At 39.5% G+C, this 27,276-nt stretch overlaps 1 protein-coding gene across 1 annotated transcript in view; it reads left to right on the top strand.

Annotated features, from left to right (window-relative positions):
- The window catches only part of PCDH19 (protocadherin 19), a 100,481-nt gene that overhangs the window by 51,325 nt on the left and 21,880 nt on the right, over positions 1-27,276 (top strand). The window contains exons 4-5 of the mRNA XM_008529548.2: positions 2,966-3,024; positions 10,294-10,466. Coding sequence (XP_008527770.2) covers positions 2,966-3,024; positions 10,294-10,466 — 232 coding nt within the window. The remainder of the gene's footprint in view (positions 1-2,965; positions 3,025-10,293; positions 10,467-27,276) is intronic.

Here is a 27,276-nt window from a genome sequence, read left to right as displayed (position 1 = left end):
TATGGCCAATGACCGCCGTTGTTTGGAATGTAGGACTACTGAAGCCAGAATAGTGTATCTTATCCAATTAGAATAATTCTGGTGCATAGGTTGTTCCCATAACTCCAACCAAGCTGCCTTACAGAGAGAACTGAGACTGATCACAAAGGCAAAAGACAATGGATGACTCAGCATAGTCCCATCTACTATGGGAAAATCAGTTCTAGGAACCTGCCTCATGACTAGTATTTCTAATTGCATGAGGATGCAGCATGGGATAGCTACCCATTTATGGTTTGTACTGGTTTTGGGAAGGGAATATTTACATTTGAAGGCCAGGATCCAAAAGAATGGGTGGTTTACTCTTTTAGAGTAAAAAAAGGAGAAAGAAAGATAGGAAGGTGATAAGCTTCAATGGTACTCTCCTACCTACAGTGGCTGATCATGCCTGGCATATCTGCCCAGATTAACCAATCTATAGACCAGAGAAAGGGAAAGAGAATTGTGAAGGTCTCCACAAGCAAGCCTTCTAGACCTGTTTGTTTTAACTCAGTGCCTGCGAGTGGGAATCCTCATGGTGAGACAGATTATTCCATTAGGCCTAAGAAGTAGTGTAGTCACCAGGGATAAAATTTGTATGGTTTTGCTTATGTGCCAAAACATATAGTTTTTGGCACCATGCGTTGAGGTCAGGCCTTCATAGAGCTCCATATTTGATGCACAGTGCACACAGGCTGGACGCTCTCATATGCAAAGCTATGCAAAATATTCTACTTGAAAACTGGCTTCTTTAATCTGACAATATCTTGGGATGTTGCTCATACTTTCCTTGCAAAGCCAGTATCTTCTTGATTTCCTCTTTTGCATCTGTGTATCTTATCTATTAACTTTATTTAAAAAATGACTTAATAAGTTAGGAGGCTGAGAAGGAACATGTGCACACTACTCTTTTAGTGCCTGAATGAGGTCAAATTCCCGATCCTACTCGGGGTTTCAGGTTCTGTAGAAAGCGGGGGATAAGGATTCCCACCGTTACCACCACGAGTCATGATAAATGCAGTTGAAATTCCTCTTTGGATCCGTGCTCTATTATTGCTATTTTATAGAGGAGGAAAGTGAGGAACACAGAAATTGTCATTTGCCCAAGGTTGCACAGTGAGACTAATAATTGAACTCCTGAGTACTTAATCAATTCCTTGTTTTAATTGGATAGCATGCTTTTTTGGGATGGGGGACTTGTTAAATTCTATAGTGTACTGAATATCACAGAAGAGCACATTTACCCAACACCATTTTTGACTATTATGTTAGTGTAATAAATTAATTCAAGAAATGCTTGTTGGTTGGCTGATTGGTGGATAACCTTTTCCAGCAATACTTCCAGAATTGTATTCCCAATGCAGCTTCAAGTTTGTCTCCTCCTCCCGTAATTATGTTTGCAAGAATTTCACCATTCATTTTCTTATGAACAAATTAGAAATGAACTGACCTTTTTGATTTTTACTCTCCCAATGCATTCCTTCCAACAGCACTAAAAATTACTTGTGGTTTGCACTAAAGGGGATTTTATCCTCTACATAAAAGCAGTGTGAATGGATATAACACAGCTCATCTTCAAGGGAGGGGCATGTGAAGGCCATGATGGGCATGCCTGAGTAAGTACAGGACAAAAGTGGGATTTAGTTTCCTTCTCAATACTCTTTCCTCCTTTCTCCCACCTACTCACCACCCCCATGCCTACCTACTCTAGATACTTAGCATCCCTGCCCTGACTGTTGGCTGTTGGGTGCTCAAGTGGTAGTTGGATCTGCTGTCACCTGTCCTGTTTTCTCCTCTACCAAACTCTTGTGCTCCTTGAAACCAAAAGCTACATCTAAGAGCGCTGCACAGTTAATGTCTGACAGGTAGTCACCTGAAAGGAATCTGCTATTGTGTCAGCTAGCCAGCTATTGTGTTCCCTTTTCCAGGCATTTTCAGTTGAAGTGACTTCAGAAAGCCCTCAGGAATGGTGAGAATGGTGGCGATTTCTGGCAGAATGGCAGGAGGGTGGAGGAGATGTGCTTGGGCATTTTTCAGGTTGTACAATGGCTCCGCGAGAGTAGCACTTTAGTGTTGGGGGTAAGATCCACTTTATTAGGACTTTCACTTACTTCGGTATCAACTTTGCCCTACGTTCCCACCTTCTAAGGTTACCCCCTTCAATCCCCCAACCTCTGGGTGCTCGTAAGCCATCTCTCATCTCTTTCATCTGGCAGGTATTCTGCATTTGCTTTTGTAAAGCCATTGCTCAGGCAGTCTACTGTAACTAGATTAGACAGTGGTGTTTTAATGATAGGAGCTGAGACAGGGGTTTGCTTGCAAACTTCACGTTTCACATGAAAGGCTTTGGCACCCCCTGTGGACTGCCCTTCCCCCCGTTTTAGGTATAAGACTTGTTTTCCTTTATATCTGTGATAACACAAAGGCCTTCCTGAATAACCAGTGCCCAGCAAAATGTCTTCAAACAAAGGGAAGTGCAGAGCTTAAATCCACAGTGAGGGATTACCTTGCCTGTATTTCCATATCTGTGGAATAAATATTTTAAATTGTTAATTATCTACTACTAATAAAAATACCTTTGAACTTCCAGTCAATTTGATGGACACAGAATTGTGTCCACTGGGAAACAGGAAGCAATTAGTTTCTGTAAAGATTGTGGGTCATGTTGTATCTTCCCGTAAATGGTTGCATGGTCAGTAGCCGGCCATATTCTAGGGGATATTTGTGTCAAGTTCATCCTAGTCTGCGGGTGAGAGCTGCCTCCACAGAGCCCCAGTGCCCCAAAGAGGTGGCAGACATTCCTCAGGGTGTTGCCTCTCTATGGCCCCAGTTTCTGATTCATTCATTGCTTCTTGCCCGGTAGAAAAATTCCTCTGAAGTAGGACAGTTTGGCTCTTTTCACGAATCATCTCTGTAACCTTTTTAATCTTTTTTTTTCCTATTGCAGACTGAAAACTATTCTTTTGACTCCAACTATGTGAACAGCCGAGCCCATTTAATCAAAAGGTATGTTGGTTTGCTTGCCTGTTTCTACAGCTAAGCTTGTTTTAATATAACGAGCAAAATAGGTTTTTTTTTTTTTTTTTTGGTGAGGAAGATTGGCCCTGAGCTAACATCTGTTGCCAATTTTCCTCTTTTTGCTTGAGGAAGATTGTTGCTGAGCTAACATCTGTGCCAATCTTCCTCTATTTTATGTGGCATGCTGCCTCAGTGTGGCTTGACGAGCAGTGCTAGGTCCACGACTGGGATGCGAACCTGCCAACCCCCAGCCGCTGAAGTGGAGCGTGTGGACTTAACCACTATGCCACCGAACCAGCACCCAGATTAAATTGTTTTTAATGATGCCCTTTTTGGATTTTAAAATAAATACCTATCTGCTTGTTGTAGAAAATTCAGAAAACTCAGAAAAGCATTAAAAAACTAAATAAAAATCACTGGTAATTCTACCACCCAAAGACAATCACTGTTGGCCTTTTATCATGTTTGTTTACATAAATGTATGCATAAACACAATGAAAAAAATAAAATTGGGATCATATTAAAATATAGTTTTATGTTATGATTTAGAAATCTAATATTAGAAAACAGATACTTTCAAATTCATGTTGATATCAAAGTTCTGGTTGCCCTTCACTTCAAATAGAGAGGCCTTAAAAACTTTCTCATGTGAAACTTTTAGTAAATTTCAAGATTGCCATTATTTTGACAAGTTCAAAATCATTTTAAGGGCAGATAAACTCATTTCTTTTCTTTAAAAACTTTGCAGATGAGAGGGGGAAAGAAAAGATATTTGCCTGATTCAGTATTTCTTAAAATATTTAGAAGTGTTTCAGATGAAGCATTCAAAATTGAGATTTGTATGCTTGGTTAGTCATAACTCTTGTCCATGGAACCGCGATGTATGTGAATACAGAGCTGAATCCTGACAAGGGAGATTCTACCTGGTGCAGTGGGCACCAAGATCCCCAGTGGGAGCAAGACAAGGGGTTCAGGGAGCCCTCTAAGTAGGGAGAACTAAACAAAGCAGAGAACTTCTCTGAAAGTACTGAAAAACTCGTACTGACCATTCAGATGATGCCCTTATTACTGCTTCATGCAAATAGCCTCTCAAAGGGTCCAGCGGTTATTCTGCAGCTAAAATTGAGGTCTAAGTGTGTTTGTTAAAATAAGAGAAATGAAACAGAGAGGCAAGTAGGGTATGTTAGAGCTACCATAGAGAAGACCTGAAAATTCCATTATTGTGCTGGCTCTAATCTCATAAATTTACATCAGCAGAAGAGTAGGATTCAAGGAATAAACTAGCTTGTTGTACAAGCAACTTTAATTCATACCTAACTTAATTCACCATGCTGCAGTAACCCCTGAAAAAGTACTAGGTTTATTCGTATTGGTCTGGAATTGCTTGAAGCCGTAAGTGATCGTTAATTTTCTGAAAATGGATAGCCTAGTATTACTGGTCATATAGTTTGAATTTTTTGAGGGGTTTGGAGGAATCCATTTTGAATATTTGCATGGCTCACGGAATAGAAACAAAAGGTGAGGGATTCAAAATTATCCAACTGATTTGTTTCAGGAGGAAAAAACCCCTCTTTTTGTGCACTGGTTAGAGTAACTTTGCAGCAGGAGTCTGCTTTGTTTTCTGCTTCGGGACTGTTATTTCAAAACCTTTTTTTTTTTTTTACTTATGGTAAAAACAGTGACTCGCCTTAACCTCACAGTTCCCTTGGGCTAGCTCTGGGTGCCTGGGAATTCTACGGTCAGGTTAAACTGATATGGTGAGCCTGATTTTCATAGCAGAAAGCTAAGACTCCTGGGGACCCTCACCGTCTTACATCAGGCCTGAATATCCAATGCACAAGGCAGACCGATGAGATGAAAACTAATGTTTAAACATTCAGCTTTTGGGATACTTGTATTTCCACAGCAGCTCTGGGACTCACTAGAAACCTCTAATTTTGATTAATTACATCCTATGTTTTTGTTTACACACACTTACAAAAAGCACAACCTGAACTTACTGGGCTTTCAGTGAGAGGTCCGCCGATGTTGCCTGAAATCAAAGATAGTGGCTTCTTACCAGGGACCACCTTGATGAAGAGGAAACATCTGAAAGCTCAGGGACACACGCATTTTTGCCAGGTTCTGTTTTTGGAACCTCGAGGGCTTTGGAAAGCCCCAAAGTCTTTGGAATTTATGGAATCAATTGAGTTTAGACAAAGCACAATACCTGGAAAGATACAGGGAATCATGTGTGCTATGCTTTTCTGGGGACTAACCATTTTAAATGTAAAAATGTGTGGAAAATGTTAAAACATAGTAGACTAACACCAGGTGATAAAACCATGCAAACCATGTTCACATAGCTCACAGCCATGTTTGAAAGAGGTTTCGCCATATCTGGTTTCTTGGGGATCCATTTACCCGCATGGAAAAAGCTCCCAGGTAGAAAATTCTGAATCTGATGATCAGTTTTAATTTTACTGTCAAGTCCCTTTTGCTTTGAATGCCAATCCAATTTCAGGCCAACTATAAGAACTTCGTTTCCTATGCATTTTCTCTTCCTCTGTTCACTTTATACTCATCTGAGGTTGCTTCTTGGATTCCCCTTTTTGGCATTCTTCAGCAGTTGTTAACTGTCTTGGCCAGACTGTTTACATGCAGGCTTCTTTTTCTCTCTCATATTTATCTACCTCGGGTCAACCAACGGAGAGACAGAGGGCAAGGGGGTCCTCCTAGCACAAATCACAGTTGAGAATGGTGACGAGTGGGTCCTTCTGCACTGAGGAATCCAGCATTGTATTTCTATATATTTTTTTTCTAGAACGCCACCTGCAACCTGCGGGTATACCCAAGGTTTATGTCAGAGTCTCAGGTTAACAAGCCAAGACAGTTCAGAATTTTTTTCTGGATGGACTTCCTTCCTGCTATGTTTGTTTCCTTGCTATCTTCTCAGAGCAAGGAAAGCCAGCAGTGGTACTTTGCCCCTGCTGCAGCACTCTTTCCTCATGCCTGGTTTCTGTGCTGCTGTCTGATATCCATCCCTGCGGTGCTTTTGGAGCAATATCAAGCAGGGCATGAGGCTGTAGCTCAAAGAAAAGAAAACAGGAAATGAACAAGGGACTGAAGCAGTGTGGAAAGGAAAAATGAATATCGGCTCCTAAACCATGCATAGTACTTTCCTTTTCCACCCAAAGTATCCTGTGGTTTTGCAGTACCTGGTATGGTACCTTGTCTGTAACAAGTGCTGTACATGTTTATTGAATGAATGGATGAAAGAAGTTGAAGAAAACCTCAGCATTTTTCTATTGAAAACTAGCACTAAACTCCCCTTTAAGCCAGCAATGTCTGACCTTTCATGTGCATTAGAATCACCTGGGAGGCTTGTTAAACATAGAGGCTCCAGCTCCATCCCTGGGGAATCTCCAGTTTTCACAGGTTCCCAAGGTGATTGTGATACAGGTGGTCCAGGAACCACTCTGGGATCTCCCTTGTATTCCTGAAATATAATTACAATACTATGTTGACTTTCATTCCTTTCTCATTCTTACTCTCAGATGTCATTCCCTGGGTATGTGTGTCACCTACGCGGAAGACATGACCTGTTTCCTTTCAGATTATTCTTTTTTGGGGGAAAGATTTCTAATATTTTAAAGGATAAATATGAGTCAAAATTTGAATAATGTTCATTCATCAAGCATTTGATGAATAACTATTATGTGCAGTGTCTTGTTCTAGGTGTTTTCAAAAAAATTCGTCCCTCTGTTGGCCAGCAGAGCAGTAATAGAAACATTTGCATTTACAGTACCGTTGCAAACAGGTACCCCTAATTTATTGTCCCACAAAAGTTGGTTTACAAGTCTTTCATCTCCCAAGAGGTACACAGGTAATAAAGCAAGTGAAATCAGCATTTTTTATGCCTGGCATAAATCGCTATTTGTTTTGGGTGAGTAGCCATTTACCAGGCTGTTTTACAATTTGTAGCATCTTGCTCACTGGTTCTGAAACTGCTTTACACAAATCCGTTCATTAAGACACTAAATGTCCTTACAAGATCGGAGCAAGTGGTGTTTAGTTTGTCAGTTGGGCAAACTGATCTTTAAAAGAATTAACTATTCCAAGATTTGTGGGAGGGGAGTTATACTCCTTGCTTTTCTTCAAAGAACACATGACTTCTCATGTACCAGTCTTCTAGATTCTAGTAGCCAACCCTTTACTATTTTGTTATTTCTCTCCTTTCTACCTAAAAAATAAAAGCTCTGATGTAGTTTATAATATTCAGATGCATATAAAAAAGATGATCAAATTTTAAAAAGGCAGATCCAAAACCAATCAGGAGAAGCTAAATAGAGACCCTGGCATCCAACTCACTGCAATTGAACATTATATTTACCTTGAAGCTTTCGAGAGGCCAAGACAAAATGGTAAGTATACCAGGGCATATAGTTCTCATTTGTCGATAAAGGAAGCATACACATTTGACAGGAGAAATTTTTTTTTCATTTTCCTGAACTTTAGAAGAAATTAACACAGTGGAAAAACTCTGACTGTAGTTTACATAAGATATAGAAACATTCTTTAAATATACATCCCCTATATCAATCCTATAAAAGGAGCCAGGAAATAACATTTTGTTATAACTCAATGAAGACATTACCATATGAAGTAATTATCATATTAAACAATAACCATTTATTGAACGTTTTGTGTACCTGGTACTTCATATATAGTATCTCATTGAGTCCTCAAAATGGCCTCGTGAAGTATGTTTTAGCAAATGGGCTTTATAGACAAGGAGATTGAGGTTCAAAGACATTAGATGTCAGGTCCAGGGTCCCATAGATGAAGTGGCAGATTACGGATTATCACTTGTTCTAATGACTCCAAGTTCAGTGCTCTTTCCACTACAGTCTGGAAATGTAATATGTGATAGGAATAGAATTTAAAGAGCCTAGAGCAGTGGTTCTCAACTGGGGGTGATTTGACAATGTCTGGAGACATTTTTGATAGTATCTTCTGGGAGGGGCACTACTGGCATCTAGTGGGTAGAGGTCAGGGATGCTGCTAAACATCCTACAATGCACAGGTCAGCTTCTGACAACAAAGAATTATCTAGCCAAAGATGCCAATGATGCCAAGGTTGAGAAACCTTGCTCTAAGGGATGGTTAATTGCATTGTCCTTAACTATATCCTTCACGGTCATATATCTCAAGCAGGTTTGGGCAACTGCTAAAATGCAGTCAATTCAGGATTGACTTCTCTGGCTTAAAGTAATAATTTTGTGTTGTGGATTAAAGAAATTTTCATATGCTTCAGATATCAGAGATGCAGGTCTGAAAATTAATGCTTGTTATTAAAATGTAGGAGCCAGTAATATCATCCAGGCAGGTCATTTCCTTTCTGCTGAGGTACCAGAGTGCATGTGGGCAGGACCAAATTGTTTTCTAAGAAACAAACTTTGAATCTGTTCAAGCTGTGGAATTAGTATTTACAGGAAGCCCCAAAATCTGTGCCATAAAGCTAGAAATAGTGACACACTTTAAAGCATGTGTTTCCAATTGATCTTGACCATAAAAGAATTATAAGCTCATTGGTTTTTGAAAAGAACTGCATCCTGGTGGGTCCACAGGACTGAGTAGCTGCATGATATAATTTGGAGGAGCTGAGTAAGTTAGCCTATTGAGTGATTTTAGTTTTAATACAGTTGATGCTCAGTTATCTTTTCTGAAAATCATTTGCAAACAGGTCAATGCGTCATTCTCCCCTGCTCTTCGTTTCCTTATAATTATGGCTTTCTAGTTACTGCCCTTTTGATCTTTTCCTTTTCATATTCAAGGCAGCAAGCATTCTACATCTAGGTTGGTCATATGTTAAAAATCTGCTGTGATTCCTTTCAACCGAGTGTGGAGAATGACAATGCATCCATTGTGGCCATGGCATAGCTCTTCATCATATGTGCTGAGTGTTCTTATCAAAGCCTCTGAGAGCCAGGCCTGTGGATAGTCAAGGTTGAGCAGATCAAGCGAGTTTGCAGTGTCATCTCCACAGGGCTCCCTTTTCAGAGGTATAGTAGGTCTGTTGGGACTTGTCCTAATTCACAAACGTGCCACTCTTTCTTGTTGAGACAACAACACATTTTCTTGAGTATGCCTTTGCTGTTTCCTCGCTGACTAGGGAATGGATTCACCATTCACTAGGTATTCATATGCATAATTTATGGTCCATGGTGTAGCACAGCTGTGGATTCTGTCAGGATATACCAAATATTAGAAATAGCAGGTGGGGCCTCTGTGGATGTACCTCATGTATTATTCTCTATTTTATGAGAAATGGTGTGGGGTTCTTGGATAGTATGCTTAATGTATTGTATGGTGGATTGATTTAACAAGTGCAAGAAAAATTTACCCACAAACTCTTGAGCTGAAAGTTTCTATGTTCACCCACAGTTTTATTAGTGCTCACTCTCTTGTTCTCATTTTTAGCTTACCTTCCATGTACCAAGGCTCTCGTCTTCACAGCTCTTGCCTCTCCTCTTTCTCATTGAATCTATCCCTCTGCCTTTCTCAGTTAAAATAAACCTGAGTTCTCTGATCCTGATAAACCTTTCTATTTTGATTGCATTACCTCAATTTCTGCCACTTTCATTTTTACAGTTGATTAGTAGACACCTTTGGAGAGGGAGTATGCATAGTGGTTAATGGTCCAGGCACTGGAGCCAGGCTACCTGGGTTTGGTCTTAGATCTGCTACATTTTTACCAGCTGTGTGACCTTGGGCAAGTTATTTAACTTCCATGTGCCTCTGTTTTTTTATTTGTAAATGGGAATGTTAATTTCACCTTTCTCTTATAGAGTTGTGATGATTAAAAAAGTTAATTCGTGTCAAGCACTTAGAACAGTGCCTCATGCATAGTAATCCTTCAGTAGACATTAGCTATTATTATTTTACTTTGGTTACACAAGGAGAGAAAAAACCCTTTTAAAATGATGATATTCTTTTCAGGTGATTATTTCAGATTTGTAACTTCTTCTGCCTTGCCAGTAGTAACGCAGTGAAGAAAAGTGAATGAAAGTGTTAGCTGCATCCGCATCCACTAGTGGGAACCTCTCTGCAATGTGACATTCCATTACCTTTACACAGAAATTTCTCTTCTTCCTACCCTGTTGGGCAATCCAGTCACTGTTGGCCTCACCACAGTGTTGACATCATCCTGGCTCTGAACGATTTTAAAAATCAGATCTATCACAGTTTTAAATTATCATTCTTTCTTCAACCCAGCAGCTCCACCTTCAAGGACTTAGAGGGCAACAGCCTGAAGGATAGTGGGCATGAGGAGAGCGACCAGACTGACAGTGAGCATGATGTCCAGCGGAGCCTGTATTGTGATACTGCTGTCAATGATGTGCTGAACACCAGTGTGACCTCCATGGGATCTCAGATGCCTGACCATGGTAAGGGCTGGTTGGATGTAAGTTGCAACCATAGATTCCAAAGAGCCTAGAGTGTTTGTTGGCACATTGTGCTACTGTACTATAATGAGTGTGTTATCAGGGTGTGCACTCTGCTCATGCCTCAGCAGCATCTGTAGGGTATTGAGGTGTTCTGATACCTGACAAGATTCTTCCTCACTCTCCCTGAGTGGATCTCCTGGGATTGTATAATGCTCAGGCATTTTAAAAGCTGACTACATATATGTATTGCAATACATTCTCTTCAATAATAGCTGCACTGAGCACATAGGAAATGAACAGATGCCTTCTCACCAGGACTAAATGCCTCTTTTTGCTTTAGTACATGAATTCAACTGATCAATCAAGTTGCATAGAACACAGCACTAATGAGACCAAAGGGATGGATTTTATTTCCATATCAGGCTGGTTAACCTTACCCAGGGAGAGACTCTCTTCTCTGAGGGCAGATTGCGTACTCTTTACTGAGGAGAGAAAGTACCAAATTTCCCATTTTGCCTGTGGGGCTGCTATGCCAAATCCCCCCAGCTACCACACAAATGCATGCCATTGGTCATAGGAGAGACCAGCATTAGAAAACATGGCTGACTCAATGTAACATTCTGTGCGTGTGAAAAGACCTCAAAGTACATGTCAGGAGCAGCATCCTCATGTCGGAAGAAGAGTCTATTTTTGTGAACTCAGCCACACATGCTTTAGCAAGAGGAGCTATTTAAAACTGTGCTAGGCATAAACCAGGGTATAAAAGCACTAGCAGAGTTCAGCTACAGCAGAATGTTCAGATGGACTTGGGCACAAATGTCGTTTTCAATGTTTTACTGATGCAAGCGTGCTAGGCAAACAGCCTGTCTTTTTCAATTAAGAACTATGAATTCAGCTTGGTGTTTAGGCTCAGTGAAGCTTCAGAATGCTTGGCTATGTCTTGAGAGAAGCTAGACGCAAGCTCAGCTGGAAGCCCTACTGCTAAAAGACTTAAAGATGAGAAAACAAAATATGGTGATTATGTGCTGGTCTTCAGCTGTTTCATTTCACTGTAAACATCATTAAATGCTTTCGTTTGGGTCTTGTAAATGAATCTGAAGGAATAAAATGTATAATCCACAAAAGAAAATGTTTTCCATGGGAAAAAAAGGTTAGTCACTGTAGAGTCTATTAAATTGTCTAATCCATCCCCTCCCTAGCAGACCCAAGTGTCGAAGTCTATAATATATAGAGGTCACTCCTGATTGTGCACTGCTGCCTTCCCTAATTGGTGAGTGGTGACATCCACAGAGATAATAGACTTTCTGGGCAACCTTACTAAGACTAAAGGTGAAAAAATTAAGCATTTCTATAACTGAAACAGAGACTGTTTAATTCTCAGAGGATTAGCAGTGTGTCACAGGATACAGACTGATATGTATCATTTACTAGTCTTGTGTCTCAAAGAAATGCTTTTTCATTTATATCAGAAAGGGTTTTAGTTAGATGCTCTTTAAATGAAATGACTCCAAGAAAGGAAATAGTCATAATTGATTCTCACTTTATGCCTGGCTAGAAAACTATTATAATTTTTTTGTCATGTTTCTCTAGGAAAACAGTATCAGTGGATCGCAGCTAGTCTTTTTGAGGGAGTGCTTCTTACAAATGGGATATATTGTGTATATATGCTGTATAGATTGTATAATAATGAGTGTATTCTAAAGCAAATGTGTGGCGTTATCCCAAGACTCTCCTATATAAAAGATGATGATCACACACACATAGACACAAACTTTTTGCTATTCTATTTTCACATCTTATTTCTCAATGTGCTATTTGCGTGTATGTATCTTCATTTTTTCCATTATTCCAGCAGTAGCTAAACCTTGAACAACCCTTGGGTTTGGTCTTTTCAATTTGGTTGAGTCATTAAAGTTTAGGTACAAAGGGAACTCAGATCTTGCTTACATCTCAGGCTCTACCTTATGCTATCCCAGTACCTCTGAGCTTTCCATAATGATGCTTAATTGTTGTATCCTAAATCAACTCTAGGCTAGCCACACAACTCTTGTGTCACCAGTTCACTTGGGTTGATTATTGCCACCTCAAAAAACAGCAACCGTTTTAACAATTAACATTTTATAGCATTTTACTATCTTAAACCTGGATTCACATAGTGAATGTTTCTCATTTTATCCTAAGGTACAGTGGTTGAAAGGCAATCAGCGACTGAATTTACCATGCATACCTGATCTTGTAACCATTCTAACGAGAATGGTTCTAGTTAGATTCATTCCAGGGCAATTATGGTATTGTTCCTTCTGAGGACTACCAATTTAGAAAGGTAAGGAGGGAAAATGGAATCTCCTGTGGACTCATGCCTGCACTGGCAGTCTCAAAGATTTCTTGAGGAAAAAGATTGATATTGTGATAGGTATCTCAAACCCAAGTGCCCTGAAATCCTGGGGGTTTCAGATATGAACTATTCTTGAGGCTTGAGTGGATGTCTCTGGAGAAGAGCAAGAGTTATAACAACCTTGTCAGACTAACTTTGATCCTGATAATATTTCTTCTGGTCCTACCAGAACCACTTCAAAGTTGGGCCAAGTATACCAAATAGAGTGTGTCTTATACCTTTGTTTTGAGGAGTTTGGCTTACCTTCGATTTCATGTCTGTAGCTTTCTCTGAGATGTTTCTAATCAGGATATTAGCACAGCGTCTCTCTTTGCACATATGTGGACACATGATTGATGGGGAATCTCAAGATTTCCAAAGTAAAGATAATTTTATGCATCTCTTAATTTTTCCTTTGAGCACGAATGGGTTGTTCAATGAGCTAATATCGGATTGTCAGTGAGAAAAAGGTACGAACTATATTTGCTCCTTGCTTTCTGAGACACCTGGGTCCTGTGCTTCTTCCCACTGCCAAAAGTTTCTTTGGGCTTTGTTCTTATAACTTTACTACAGCACAAGAATGCTCAGTGTGAATGTCAAGGGTGCTTCATTACTCTCAGAGGAAAGAAGATCCCTTAATTTTCAGTAACGCTTAATTTTCACTAACCCTTCTCTGAGAACATTCCTTGAGGTGGGAACCCAGAATCACTATATTCAACCAAGGAAGGAGAATGTCTAGAAGACTTTCACACTCAAAGGGCAGAAGTCAGGGCTTTAGCCACTTGACTTCGGATTGTGTTTTGATTGCCCCAACCAAAGACATCCGTGAGCTGGGTCAGGGTGGAGATAAGCGAAAATGAGAGGAATCTCTGCTTTCTGGATTATTATCAATCCTAGTATCACTCTCTACATGCCTAAGACCAGGTCAGTGGGTTGATGAACTGGCTGAGCTGAATTTCCTGATTGCCAGGTGACTGAATTACAAATTCATTTATCATCGGCAGTGCTGTTGAATTAGTATGTCTCAGCTTGTCCCAAGCACTGCAGTTCTTGTTGTTATGGCTTCTCAGAAAAGAAAGTGATGGACAATTCTTTATCCCATACTTTCTACTGGCATATAGCACTTTTTGGAATTCTATCTCTCTGTAGCTCTCAGATGCCTTGAGAATAAGTAAGTGTTGTCACTCAGCAGATTTTACCCCTGATTTGTTAAATCACCTTAGGTGATTTGGTGCTAAGCTTGGGAGTCACACTCAAATCTTTTAACCAATGCCTTCTCTCCCTGAATTTGAGTTATTTGGTAAAATTACCACCTTCTGGCAGGGACAAGACTTTTGCTTTATGCAGTTTCTGCAGACAGTCTCTAAGAAGAGTAACAGACAAATAGGGTGGTCAGAGGTGCCAGAGGCTAATGGGTTTGTTGCACAATTGGGGGTATCACTGGGTTTGAATCTCTTCCTATCAGGGTTATTTCTGGGTTGAGTAGTGCTGGAGTTAATAGGCTTCTGTCTCCTCCTTGCTTCTTTGCATGACTATTTGCTATGACTTGGATATCCCATTTTTCTTACTTAAGTATGTAATCCTGATATCAAATTGGGGTTTATAGGGATCATGTCCTGGAACTGTACATACTAGTTCCAAGCCCAACTAATTTGTTTCAAATCACACTCAGTCTCTCCTACCTATGATTTTAATTATTGATTATAAATTCACCAACTGAAAAGATGACTTTAATTGCTCTAATATGCACCTAATTTGAAGTTCACTACAACACTGAATTGGTTTCCCTCCCATGCTAATTGATACCAAATGGAAGCAACATACAGAAATTTGCAATAACATCTATCTGCTTTTCACATCCAAATGCACCCAAATGCAATATAATAATGGCTTTATTTCTGGAAGTGTAGGTTCTTCTGCGTTTTACTAAACTTGTTTATTTGCTAGTTTTATCACCTGAATATCATTTAACATGTTTGTTGTGTGAAACATGGATTTGAAGAACTTGATCTGTGCCTAATGCAACTGCTGTTATAAATTAGCCATGAAAATCTTCTGTAGGCTGCATACTATGCACGTTCTAATTTCAACCACAGGTGTATTAAGATGTTTACACTTTCAACACTCTACCAACAATGTGTAATTTCATTTCCACTAGCCTTTTAATGAAATTATGATTCAGTGACTGAACATCCCTTCTTTATCCTCTTACCTATCCCCCTGACTCACCTCTCACCTCACTAAATTTTCAAACACTCATTTCAATTAGTCTCTTGGCAAAATAGGGAATTTTCAGTGGAGAATATTTTGTGACATTGCAAAGCAATGTGATGCTGGGCTCCAGAAATGGTAGCATGGACCAGATGTTCATAGAGTAATTGAAAATTCCATTTTATCAGAATAGCATTTGCTGTCAAGAAGTTTTATCTTTACTTCAACAAAGAGGTTGATTAGATCCCCCTGGACCCGAATTAGCATCTTTGAGGCTAGATATACTGTTTTGCAATTCATGTGGTTATTTTCCCCCTGGTTTTGCTCATATAGAATCTTTTAAAAATGTCTTCAGCCTCTTGTAATTATATCAGGTGAAGTGTTTAATTACTTGAACACAGGAATGCATATGTATACAGTGTATCTATATATGTGACTTTCAGGTTTTCTTCATCTTGCCTCAGGTATCCAGTGTTCTAATACCAGGCAAGGACAATCCATGCACAGATATATATCATTTATTCATTCAACAATATTTTTGAGTGCCCACTATGTGTCTGGCTCTAGGAATCGAATGTGTCAACCACTGCTGTTATTGACTATGAAAGTTATCATTTTTTTTTAACTTTGCGTATCTGGAGTTTACTGAGGTGACCAAAATCAGCTCAATGATGAAATGAATAATTCTGATTTTAGGAATGATTATAAGAATAGAGCCTGGGACTATTAAAAACCTTATTAATATTGTGTCGATAAAGCAATAGAAACAATAAAAGAAAACTGTTACAATCAAGATCTTATTTTCAGTAAGAGCATCATGAAAGATTCTCCTTTGATGTTCTAATTTGAACAATGTCACAATGGCAAACATTTTCTTTGTAAAGCCATCTGCTCTGAGGTTGAACTTCCTGCTTACTTTTTGTTAATGTCACAGTAAGATGGTGACATGACCAGTTACCTTGCTGGTTTAGAGGCACTCAATGGTATTCAATGCCCAGTCTCCCTTTTCATCTGATGTCCAAAAACTTTATCCATTCGTAGTCTCAGCAATGGCTGGGCAGGTGGGAAGACAGGTGACAGGTGGATGTTTTTGTTTATTTCAACTACATTACTGCACCAGATAATTGGACTTCTTCCAAAGCATTATTTACATTTTATTGGCAAGATAGTCACTGGAATAAAAAGTTGTCCTTAACTAATGGAAACATCCATGCTGTTAGCAGTTGTTTGCTAGTATTATTTTGTCGTGAGCCTTTTGGTCAGAGAGTTCTTTTAGGACAGTTCTGTTCATCTTCTTTGAAGTAGAATCACTATTCTTCTAAGAATGTTTTCCTGATCAACTTGGAACTTTTAATTGTCTCATATTCAATATCTATTTTAAAATTTATTATTATAAATAATTACCTGTGGTAAGGGATTCATTATTCATCAAGAGAATAAATGCCAGGGGCTTTCCTGATGGGTTGACACTAAGAATTTCTGCGTTTCTAAGCACTTGGAAAGCACTGGAGAATGATGGCTATATAAAGGGAGCACACTGAACAATTAAGAATTTCATTCTCTAGGAGTTTATGGCCCAATAGCACAAATGGTCCGGTATGGAATAGACTGCATAGGATCCGTGAAGAAATTAATTAAGATTATTTGAGCTGGAAAGCAAAATGCATTTCAAAGGATACTTTGGTGTAATGGGATCCCTTTGGAGGAATAGTGGAAGCCAGGCCCCAATGTAGTATGCTAGATAAAATTGTGCTATATTTAGGTGAGTTGCTAAGTGAATATTTTCCAATTGCTTCATGATGAAGCAAGTTCTGTAGGCCATGGTAAGTAGGGACACTGACAACAGGATAACAGATGAGAATCAAATCAGATTGTTTTATAGAGCTAGATCATACAGGTTGCTTCACATACTCAAAAAGTCCATTGAAATATCAAGATTGTCTTCTTTGAGTCTTTTAATCTATTTAACATTATTTCTGTCCTATCATAAGATGATTAAGAACCATAAATTAATTTTCCATCAGGATGGGAAAACAATCTAAATTTGCCATGTAATATTTATGAAGTATTTTTTTGTCCATTTTCCCTTTAACCCCTTTATTATGAAATAAATATGGGGAATTAGGTCTAGTCATAATTTAAAAAGCGATTTCAAGAATATGAAAATCATGTGTTATTTCTTTTGTACAGGTAAAATACTTGCGAGATGGCTTTCCCCTCTTACCATAGTTGCTTCTTGTCATCCAGGGTCAGGTCTTTGTCCCAGGTATTTTTGGTCTCTGTCGTCAGCAGATGCCTCATTACCTGTTCACTTTGGTCCCCAAGGAAAGCTAATTTGACACATCCACTTTGGAAACGTGGCTTTTTGACAAGAAAGACTTTTCAAATTCTCTTCCTATGAGGCTTACCTCCAATAAAATTCCAGCCATGGAAAGATCACCAAGCACCAGATTGGAAAAGGTTTGAGCTGACCTTTAGACCCCTCAGAAAATTTGCTTTTTAGAGGCTTACACACAGCTCGAGGTGGATACATGAAACAGATTCTTTTGCAACTGGGCAGAATGGAGCCCCATAAACCAATTTTTCTGCCATGTAGAGAGAATCCAAAGCAGTTCCCCGTGGCTTGCGCTAAAGAGAGTTGTTTTGGAGCAAATCCTTTGGGGCTGGACATTTGTGTACAGGTCACAAAGCCAGAAGGGTGTTGTGGGATTTTAAGTTTTATGATGAACACTGAACTTCACTCAAAAATATGCAATTCAAAGATCTACTGTATAGCTTGAGGAATAAGTGAGATGGTGTGTAGTAGAGGTGATTTGAAAGGCACTGAATCCAGAAGGGGCCAAAGGGGTTGATCAGAAAATGAACTCTTTGTGGTTGAATTCATTCAAAGTTTTTTTTCTCACTGAGGTGGCCTCATGAGAGACACTTTGTCTTTGGAGGGTTCCTGGTAATCAGAAATAATAGTTTTACTCCATTATTCTTCATAGCAGTATAGACAACAAACTTGTAAGCTATTAAGTCTGAAATAATAGATGACATCGTCTTATTGTTAGGTAGTTCTTTTTAACTGTTGTAATATCTACTTTAGTGGCAAATGAAACTCTTAAGGTTTCTATCTTAGTTTAATAGGAAGATTTCAATTTGGCGGAAGTTGGAACCCTAAAAACACGTTCATCTTCCCCTACCCCGGGTAGCTAAGGCTTGGGTTCTTAAAACTCACTCTCTAGTACCTGGACTCTAAGTCATGCAGGAGTGCAACTGTAATCTGCTTTCAATAAAAGCATAACTTAATTATGTTGCTTTCTTTTTAAAGAGGTATCTGTAAACAAACACTGCTGTAATCACCTGGAGAAACTTGATAACCTTAGTTGATTGCAGCAGGGCAGCATCCCAGACATGAGTTTGCAAATTCAAATCCAGTGCCAGTGATAATTTTTCAATTTCTGTGTGGCCACTTTCTCTGTGTCTAAGCTCATATAGTCTCCCCTTTCTGTCCTTAACTTAGATAATAATAGATATTTGACCACTGGCTTTCTTCCCCTCCTCTTTCACCCTGTGTGAGTTTCCAACCTGTGTGAACAGTAGAATCTTTCCCTTTTAATACATAGAAAAGAGAGAAAAGAGGAATGGTATAGGTTCCAAGATATATAGACTGGTCAAACTGTTCCAAGACATCACCACCTGCTGTTTTGAATCATTAACGAGAATGTCAGTTGCTCTAATTTGGGAGGTGAACCAAAAGAATGGTTTTGATTTTAATTTAATTTAAAAATCAACTTATTGGAAAAAAAATGCCTCCAGCTTATAAGAGTCAGGCTGCGCACTGTTGATAAACCAAAGCAAATCAGATGCAGAAGCTGAACCATCATTCATAAGCAAACATGAGCTATTTTAAACTTGGGGGAACTATTATTATTATCTTCATTAGCTAGAAAATTTAGCCCTTTTAGTTCAAGGAGCCATTTTATTCCAGAGACATGCTTCATATAAATACCTGTTCCATTTTTTTCTGGAAGAAAAATTGATACACTGAAGGTTTAAAGACTTTATTAATATCAGAACACAAATCGAAGGCAAAATCCAGAGTGAAACCCGAAATGCAAATTCTTTTGCTTGACTCACTGCCCATCAAACTATTTTAGAAGCTGAGTTATTATCTGTGAGTACCCTATCAAGTTTGGATATTCTTACACTGGATGATTTTGTCCAGTGGCAAAATGAGAATTCAGAAATACAGTGTTTATGCACAAAGTGGATTTTAAAGACCTGCAGCCAGACCTTTGTTTGTGCCAAGTGTCAACTTAGAAGATTTCATTTTGCCTCTCGGAGCTTCACCAAACACTTTCAGATTTATAATTGATGTCAACTGAAGTTGAAGGCAAAGAAAACCTTCCTTCTTTGGCTGCAGAAAACATTACCTTACTGTTGGGCCCTAGTTAGCTGTAGGGTAGGTGTATGGAATCCTACTAGCCTTCTGCTAACACAGCAAGTGAGCACTTCCTGAATTCAGCTAATAATCAATCTCTACAGCTAATGAGTCTGCAAACAGACTGAGCTGCTGGAGCTGGCACCAGGAAACCACCATTCCAAACTAACCATCTCTTATTAACCTTTTGGTGTTTCCTTTGTGATGCTAATTAGAGACCCATAAAACTATCTGCTTTGGATCTTTGGTTTAAAACACCATTTTCAAAGAAACCCAATCCACTTTAGGGCTTCCGTTAGTATGGTGTTTCCCCTCATGAAGGAAAATGACTGACTTGCCATTTAAGTAAAGTTTGTGTGATTAATCTGTAATGTTTTGGTAATTAAAATGCCAGAAAAGTTGCTTCTGTAGTTGGTGTAATTTATAATGCTCTCCAGATTCTGGTGGTACTGAAGTGGGCGGCAGATGTTTCTACCAACATTATATGTTGACAGTCTGAAGATACCCATTCCCGGTGTGTAGTCTTGTCTGCCAGACTGCCTGTCTGCCTTCTGCTTTGGACTAAATTCCTCTTGATTGCCCGAGGGGGTTAGAGGTGTGTTTTACTTCCTTTCTGCAGGATGGTGAGCCAAGGAACGAGCATTGTACTGTTGGGAGGAGGGAAGTCTATGTTGAAGAGTTGTTTAGCTCAAAATGATAGGTTATCAAATGGGCCCACCCAACATTCAAACTATTAAATTTGCATGATGAAGATGAAAGAGCAGCATTCTTTGCTGCTGTAGTCTCCCATCCCACTCCCTCTTTGACAGTTTCCACACCCAGAAGTAAGTGTGTCATTGAGCAAAGAGCATTGTGAGATGTGTTCAAAGCATGTTGGACCCATGTCTTCATCCTGTGCTTTTGTTTATCCATTTACAGCACCTTTATGTGCCATATTTCTCTCTCATTTGTCCTAAATAAAAATTACCTAAAATGAATGACTGACATAAGCCTAGGGGATAGAATCTCTAGAGGAGAAATTGGCTGTCTATTAAATAAGTGAGATTTGCAAAGTTAGACATTGTTTTATTTGATTTAGAAAAGTGGTACTTCTTCCGGAAGCCTAATATTAATCATCTAGGATCCTTTAGAGATTAAAATACTTATACCAAAAATGTAGGCACTGAACCTAATATTCTACTTGCAGCATTACTTGGAGTCCCTTTGGTATTTTAAGTTTCCACTGTCATCAGTATAGAATGTTTAAAGTCCTGAGAAGTCCCTGAAATCCTCATGATAGGGAGTTCATGTTATAATACATCATTTATCCCTTACAGCAACCCTGAGAGGGAGATAAGCATAGAATTCCAAAAAGTTAACAGAGGAGTGATAGCCATTTACACTGAGACTCAGAGTCAGAATCTCAGCTGATTAAGAAAGGTAGAGAAAGTTAGAATGAGGAGTTAAGAGAGAAATGAAGTAAGATACAAATGTCTGTGGTTGAAACTAAGGTTGGCAGGGACATGAGAGGCATAATCTAGACTCCCTTTAATATGTACAATCTAGCTAATCTTCACAGGTAAACCTGAGAATTCTAATTGTCATTAGAGTCTTCTAGATAGACAGCGTCCCATCAATTCAGGCTATGACTAACATGAGCAAGTCCTATTGAGTCAGTAAACTGCTTCTTCCCTACTCCATTCTCCTCAAGATTGACATCACTAGTCTGCTTGTAAATCCAAAGGCAAGCATAGCATCATAGTGACTAAGAGTAGAGATCTTGGAATAAGACAAATCTAGGTTCCATGCTTATCTTTGCCACTTAATAGCTATTGACCTTAGTCAAATTACTTATTTTTTTGAACCCACAATATTCTCATCTGCAAAATGGGAGTAAAAATAGAAATTACTTATCAGGGTGGTCGTGAGATGATCCAGGTAAAGCACTTAGTGAACTTCCTGGCATATGGTAAGTGCTCGAAAAATAGAAAGTGCTGTTACTATTACAGAGATTCAGTCAGTGAAATATCCTCTTTGCATGATTTCAGAGAAACCACTGTCCAAAGTCTTTCATCTGCTTGCTAGTCTGTAATCCTTTAACAGAGGGTCAGGCATTTCATTTTACAATTATAGTTCAAACTTCAAGCCACCCTTGGGAAGAGGGAATCATTTATTCAAATTCACACTAATTTGTAAATGGCTGCTATTAGATTGTTTCTAAGTTTGGAATTTGGTGTGTGTGTGGTGGGGTATGGTTTCTAGAATACTGAACACTAAGAGTCTCAGAGTGAGGAAAAGCACAGAAAAGGGATGCCAAAGGTGACAGCCTCAGGAGTTTGCCCAGAGTTATCAATGTCCAAAGGAACATTAGATAATTGTCATTTGATTTACTCACTGTGAAATGTCTGGATGCTCAAAAGCTGCCTTCACTGTCAAATTGTTTTTCTGAATTAGCCCAGGCTCTGGTTTGAGAAGTTAAAGGATGTCCACCAAAGGTTCTTATGGAACTTGGATGAGAGGCCCACGTTAATCTACATTACAAAATGCACATATTCCTGAGCACCTGTGGTGAGGCAAGCAAAGCTCTGGTTCTTTTCTGGTGACATTGACTCTGCTTTGCTTTTCCTGTGTAAAAATGTGCTTGCCCCAATCCCCAGGGCCCCAATCCTTCTTCCTTGCTCTCCCTCTTTTGCCTCACTGCTCTTAGACGGCTAACGTGTGGCAGACATCATTTTGATTCTTTTCTTTTTTTTTGGTTCCTATCTCATGTCCAGACTTCCATGAAAAAATAAATGAGGGGATACATTTTTCATTTCTAGTTTTCTTCTAAAAAAGTCACCCTGCAAAGGATCCTTTCTATTCTTTTTTTCTGCCAATGAAGTGAAAAATACCCAGCTCCTACCTGAAAGGTCATGTCTCCTTGTCATATGAATGAGCTCACTCCAGGTCCATGGGGACAGTGTCATCTGAGTAATGATGGGAATTTATGTGCTTTTGGATTCCTGCCTCTTTTTGTAGCGGAAAAAAAGAATTTGTTAATGATAGAAAAAAACCCTAACCAAAGCCCCTTATAAAATCCTCTCTGTATAAATACCAGGAGAGAGCCACTCAAATGCACAGTTGATAAATGAATACTTTTTTACTCTTGCCTTGCTTAGAGCTGTCTTATCTTAATGTAACTCAGGTGGCTCACCTTCACTAGTTATAGTGTGTTGAATTTACCTGACAGGCTGTGGTTTTGTGGCATAAAATGCCTTGGCTTGTAAGGGACCTTATGACATGTTTGTGTTTGCCAGCAAATGGAGATGGAGAGAGAGATCGAGAGAGAGAGAGAGAGAGAGAACTCATACAGAGAACTGTCTGGAATTAGTGATATACAAAAATAACTTACAACACAGGGACAGGCACTGTGTTTTTGAAAAAGGCAGATTCTGAAAAAAACTTTCATAGCTTGCACGTGACATTCCATGATCAATGTAACTGCAAGTTACTTGTCCTGTTTAGTCTTTGGGTTTCTCATCTGTAGAATGGAGGATACTGGTAATATCTACCTTCTAGGGTGGTTGTAAGGATTAAATGAGATAATGCATATAAAACAGGTAGAAAAGTGCCTGTTCTATAGCGGATGCTCAAACAATGATAGTGGTAAGATGAGGCTGATGAAGTCCTTTTCATTGGTTTATTTTCCCTCTTCTTCACTTATCCACATCTCTCTCACTTTAAAATCTTGGGCAAAATTTAAGTCCTATAAGAAGCTTTTCTTGGCAAATACTTAGTTTGCTCTGATCTCTCCTTTATTTGGCACCTTTTCAATACCTATATACAGTTTATATCACATTAATTTACTTTTTGTCTATTTTTTTAATGTAAAATGAGGGGTTTGATAATTGTTAGGACCCTTCAACTTCTAAGCTCTTTTATTCTGTATTTTGCGTTCTGGGCACAGTCTTTTCAGATTCCTGAGCATACAGCCATTTGCCATGGATCTGTAATGAGCGCCATACTCAAGTTAACAGATGGTATGGTGTCCTTGCTTTGAGGGGTAATTGCTCTTTCATCTTAATTTCCTCCCTTTGGCATTCCTTTCTTGGAAGCTGCTCAATGGCAATGTCATGAAGCATGGGATGAAAATGAAACTGAAGTAGTGGGTCACTTGTCTATTGAAAAAAATTACAGGTAAAAACTAATGACCAATGAGGTTCTACCAAGGGAGGGGCTTTTCACCCTAGTATTAAGGGCTGAATAAGTTTAAGGGTGCAGTAGACTTAGATTGTCTGTTTATTCCTCTTTTTCTAAGCAAGGCGGCTATTCTCAGTTGATAACTGTCTTCATTTTCCTTAAACAAAGTTTAAGACTCCTCCTTCTCCTTGGCTAACATGTCACACCTCTTATAGTCAGTCTGTTCTTAAAATCTAACACTCTAAACCAAATCTCGTATTCTTTCTCTATGGGGTGAGTTGTAAACTGCTAACTTTTTTTTTTTTTTTTTTTTTAAAGATTTTATTTTTTCCTTTTTCTCCCCAAAGCCCCCCGGTACATAGTTGTATATTCTTCGTTGTGGGTCCTTCTAGTTGTGGCATGTGGGACGCTGCCTCAGCGTGGTTTGATGAGCAGTGCCATGTCCGCGCCCAGGATTCGAACCAACGAAACACTGGGCCGCCTGCAGCGGAGCGCGCGAACTTAACCACTCGGCCACGGGGCCAGCCCCGTAAACTGCTAACTTTACTACAGACTTTCCTTCCCCCTTCTTCTCCCTGTCCCCCTCTCTCCACACACTTGTTTCCTTGGTGTTTCTTATTTAGTTCTTCCTCCAACCCTCCCCCTTTTAAGCTCAGCCTGATTCTATCCTCTTTCCTTTTAGGGACAACTCTTTCATCATTACATTTTTACAAAACATAAAGACATTTTCAAAGACATTGAGTAAGAACTTTTTTGATTGTAGTGGTTCAGTGTTCCCTTATGGAAGATTTTTGTGGCTTCATTTCATTTGGTACAGTTCCCTCCTTTATTACTCCCCCCACCTACACACACAGCTCATAGCACACTCCTATGAATGGAGAAGGCCCTCAGTGAACAAATGGTGATGAGCTCATTGCTCTGAACACTACCAAAAAACAGATGCCATCCACCACTGTTTGATCCCCAGGGCAGTTCCTATCCACCCCATTTTACAGATGCCGGAGGGGAAATGATTTACTCTAAGACAGGGCGAGGATTAGAAGAGAGTTTGTGTTTCCTGGATTTGTTATGTGACTCCAGGGCATTGTTCTGCTTTTCCGTTTGAAATCTCAAAGGCTACGGGACTGGCAGGAAGTTTTCATTCCTGTTATGAAGGGGCTACCTCCTCCAGTTTAGGAGAGATATTGCTTAGGGAAACTGCAGCAGCATAGAGCAGTGAAGCCAGAAAGATCAGGGCATCAGAAGCATTACTATAAGATGGAAGGAAATAACCGGTCTGCCTACTAGCCCAGGGGGCATGTTTGATAGTACCCAGGTGTGTCTACAGCATTGGCATCTGGATAGATACTGGCCTTTCACTTTGTTTCTTACATTTTACTCTTTGAGTTGGCCTGCTGTGTTATCTGTGTCACTGGCAATTCCGTTGACCACAACACTTCAATTGAATCACAGCTTGAGTCTTCTTGAAGTTTCCTTCCCTCTAACTTTGCTGGTTTCTTGCTCAGGTTAGGGTTTCAAACTTTTTCTTCCAAAAAATACCTGATGAAATTCAAGTCTTTAGCCTCTGTTCCTCTCATCATTTCCTCTGATCTGGGCTATTTTGGATCAGATATTTTCCTTAAGGTGAATGTCATAAATTTTATCAGATGGCTCCATTCTTTTTGGCTTATTGGACTGCAAGTTTGCTGAGGCCCAGTCATTCTAGGTTGTTCTTTGTGGTACTGTATGGGCATTGTGGTGATGGTCATTTCTCACTGTTAAAACACCCTATGATCACTCTTCACCTTCAAATAGTTACTGAGCTGTTTCCTATTTTGCCTTTTATTGGGCTTTTTGTTGTATAGGGGGAAAAGCCCTGATTCAGGTGTCTGCATTCCAGTCCTGGATCTGTTACTAACTTCATTTGTGATCTCAAGCAACTTACTTCCTCTCTTGGGGCCCCAGTTTCCTCATCTGTAAATGAAAAGTTTGGACTGAAATGATTTGTAGGGGCTCATTATTGCTGCTATTCTTTATGACTCTTCAGTTTTCATTTAGTATGAAAAGATTCTTGGGGAAATAGAAGGCATTTTGGCTGGATTTTTCTCCGTATTTCTAAGACCAAAGCAGGATGGAAAATCTGACTCTTAGTCATGGGGCTTTGGGTTGTAAAAACCCTTACATCATGGCAAGGGAAATTAGGATGAAACATTGGTGAAGCTAGCTTGTGCTAAACGTTCTGAGTTTCTTCCTCCTCTTTGACTTTTGTTTGCATGTGTTTAGCTTAACTCTGCTTTTAAGTATGTGTATTTTCGTGGAAATGATCCTCCTTTCCTTTTTACACCCAATTCTTGTTCTCATCTTCCTTCTCCCTTACTGAATCATCTATTTCTGAATAGTTCGCAATTTTCAACTTAATTAGGTCTTTCCCCTAAGTGAAGAACACAGCTGTTCCCTCTCTGATGCTTTGGCAGCTGCCTCTGCCTTTCCCAAAATGGAATGATTAGCTGTAGCCTTTGATTTCTTAGCTGGTCATTAGTTCAGGACTACTAGCCCATCTCCTGGTGATGGAACTCCTAACATGGCTAGAGTTATTCCCATTGCCTTTGGTGCCTTTCAGTCTTTTTGGGCCCGATTCATATGAAATGGGGGATGTAGCAATCTTTCAGAGCTCCATTTGCTTTATTATCTCCAGTGATTCTACCGTTCAGCCTTTTGAGATGCTGATTCATCTATGAGGAGAACCTAGCCTAATGTCCCTGATGTGGTTTTGATGGAGAAATAGAGGATAAGAAGATCTCAAATGTACTTTGTCAGTGAGTTAAATGGCCCTCATTTGTCCACTTCACAGATTCTCTACTTTAATTCTTAAGAAGCCCTCTTGCCCGTTTGTCTTTTCGTTTTACTTTTATGTGCCTGTGTTTCAGAAGGCAATTGCTGCTTTTCCCCAGGTGCTTTGACTTTATCTGCCCCCCAGCCTTTAATTTTATGATTACTCACTTCCATTGTTAATTGTTGGGATTTGTGCTTATCATACCTTTCCCTTACGTCTAAGATAACAAGTTAGCTTCTCCATTCCACTCCAACTCCCCCCATCACGTTCCACTCCCTGTTAATCAACCAAAAGCCTTTTACATTGTCGGTTTAGTACTGTCATTCCAAATGTGTGTGGTGCAGCCTGTTTTTGCCTCCCCGCCCCAAGTGCCTCATTCAATTTAATTCCTCATACTTAGCATATTAGGCGTCTTGTCAATATTTCCTTTCTGAGGTCTGGTTTTTAAATTTGAATGCATTCTGCGTGTGTGTGTGTTTTTTTTAAGTGATGCGATCTACCACAGCAGAAAGTCAGAATTAGCTCTGTGCCTAGGAGGAAAGAAAGCACAGAGGGAAAGAGCATTGCGCTTACGTTCTCAGAAGGAGTATGCATAGGTGAGCCCTTGGCAAAATTGTGTCTACGCTGCCACTATGTCTATCTGCCTGCACCTTCCCCTCCATTTGGGTGCACAGGCATCTAATATCTTCTTGGGTTTTCATAGTTTCTGTCACCATTAGCTCTTCTACTCAGGGCCCTGCACTCTCAGGCTTTCTTTGCTTGTTTCTTTCTTCCCACATATAAACTCACCTGTTCCATGTTTCATTTCCCCAAGATCCTAATTATTCCA

This window comes from Equus przewalskii, chromosome X, assembly GCF_037783145.1.
Source record: "Equus przewalskii isolate Varuska chromosome X, EquPr2, whole genome shotgun sequence".
NCBI lineage: Eukaryota > Metazoa > Chordata > Mammalia > Perissodactyla > Equidae > Equus > Equus przewalskii.
Note: the sequence above shows the minus strand (reverse complement) of the source record. Positions and strands in the feature narration are given on the sequence as shown.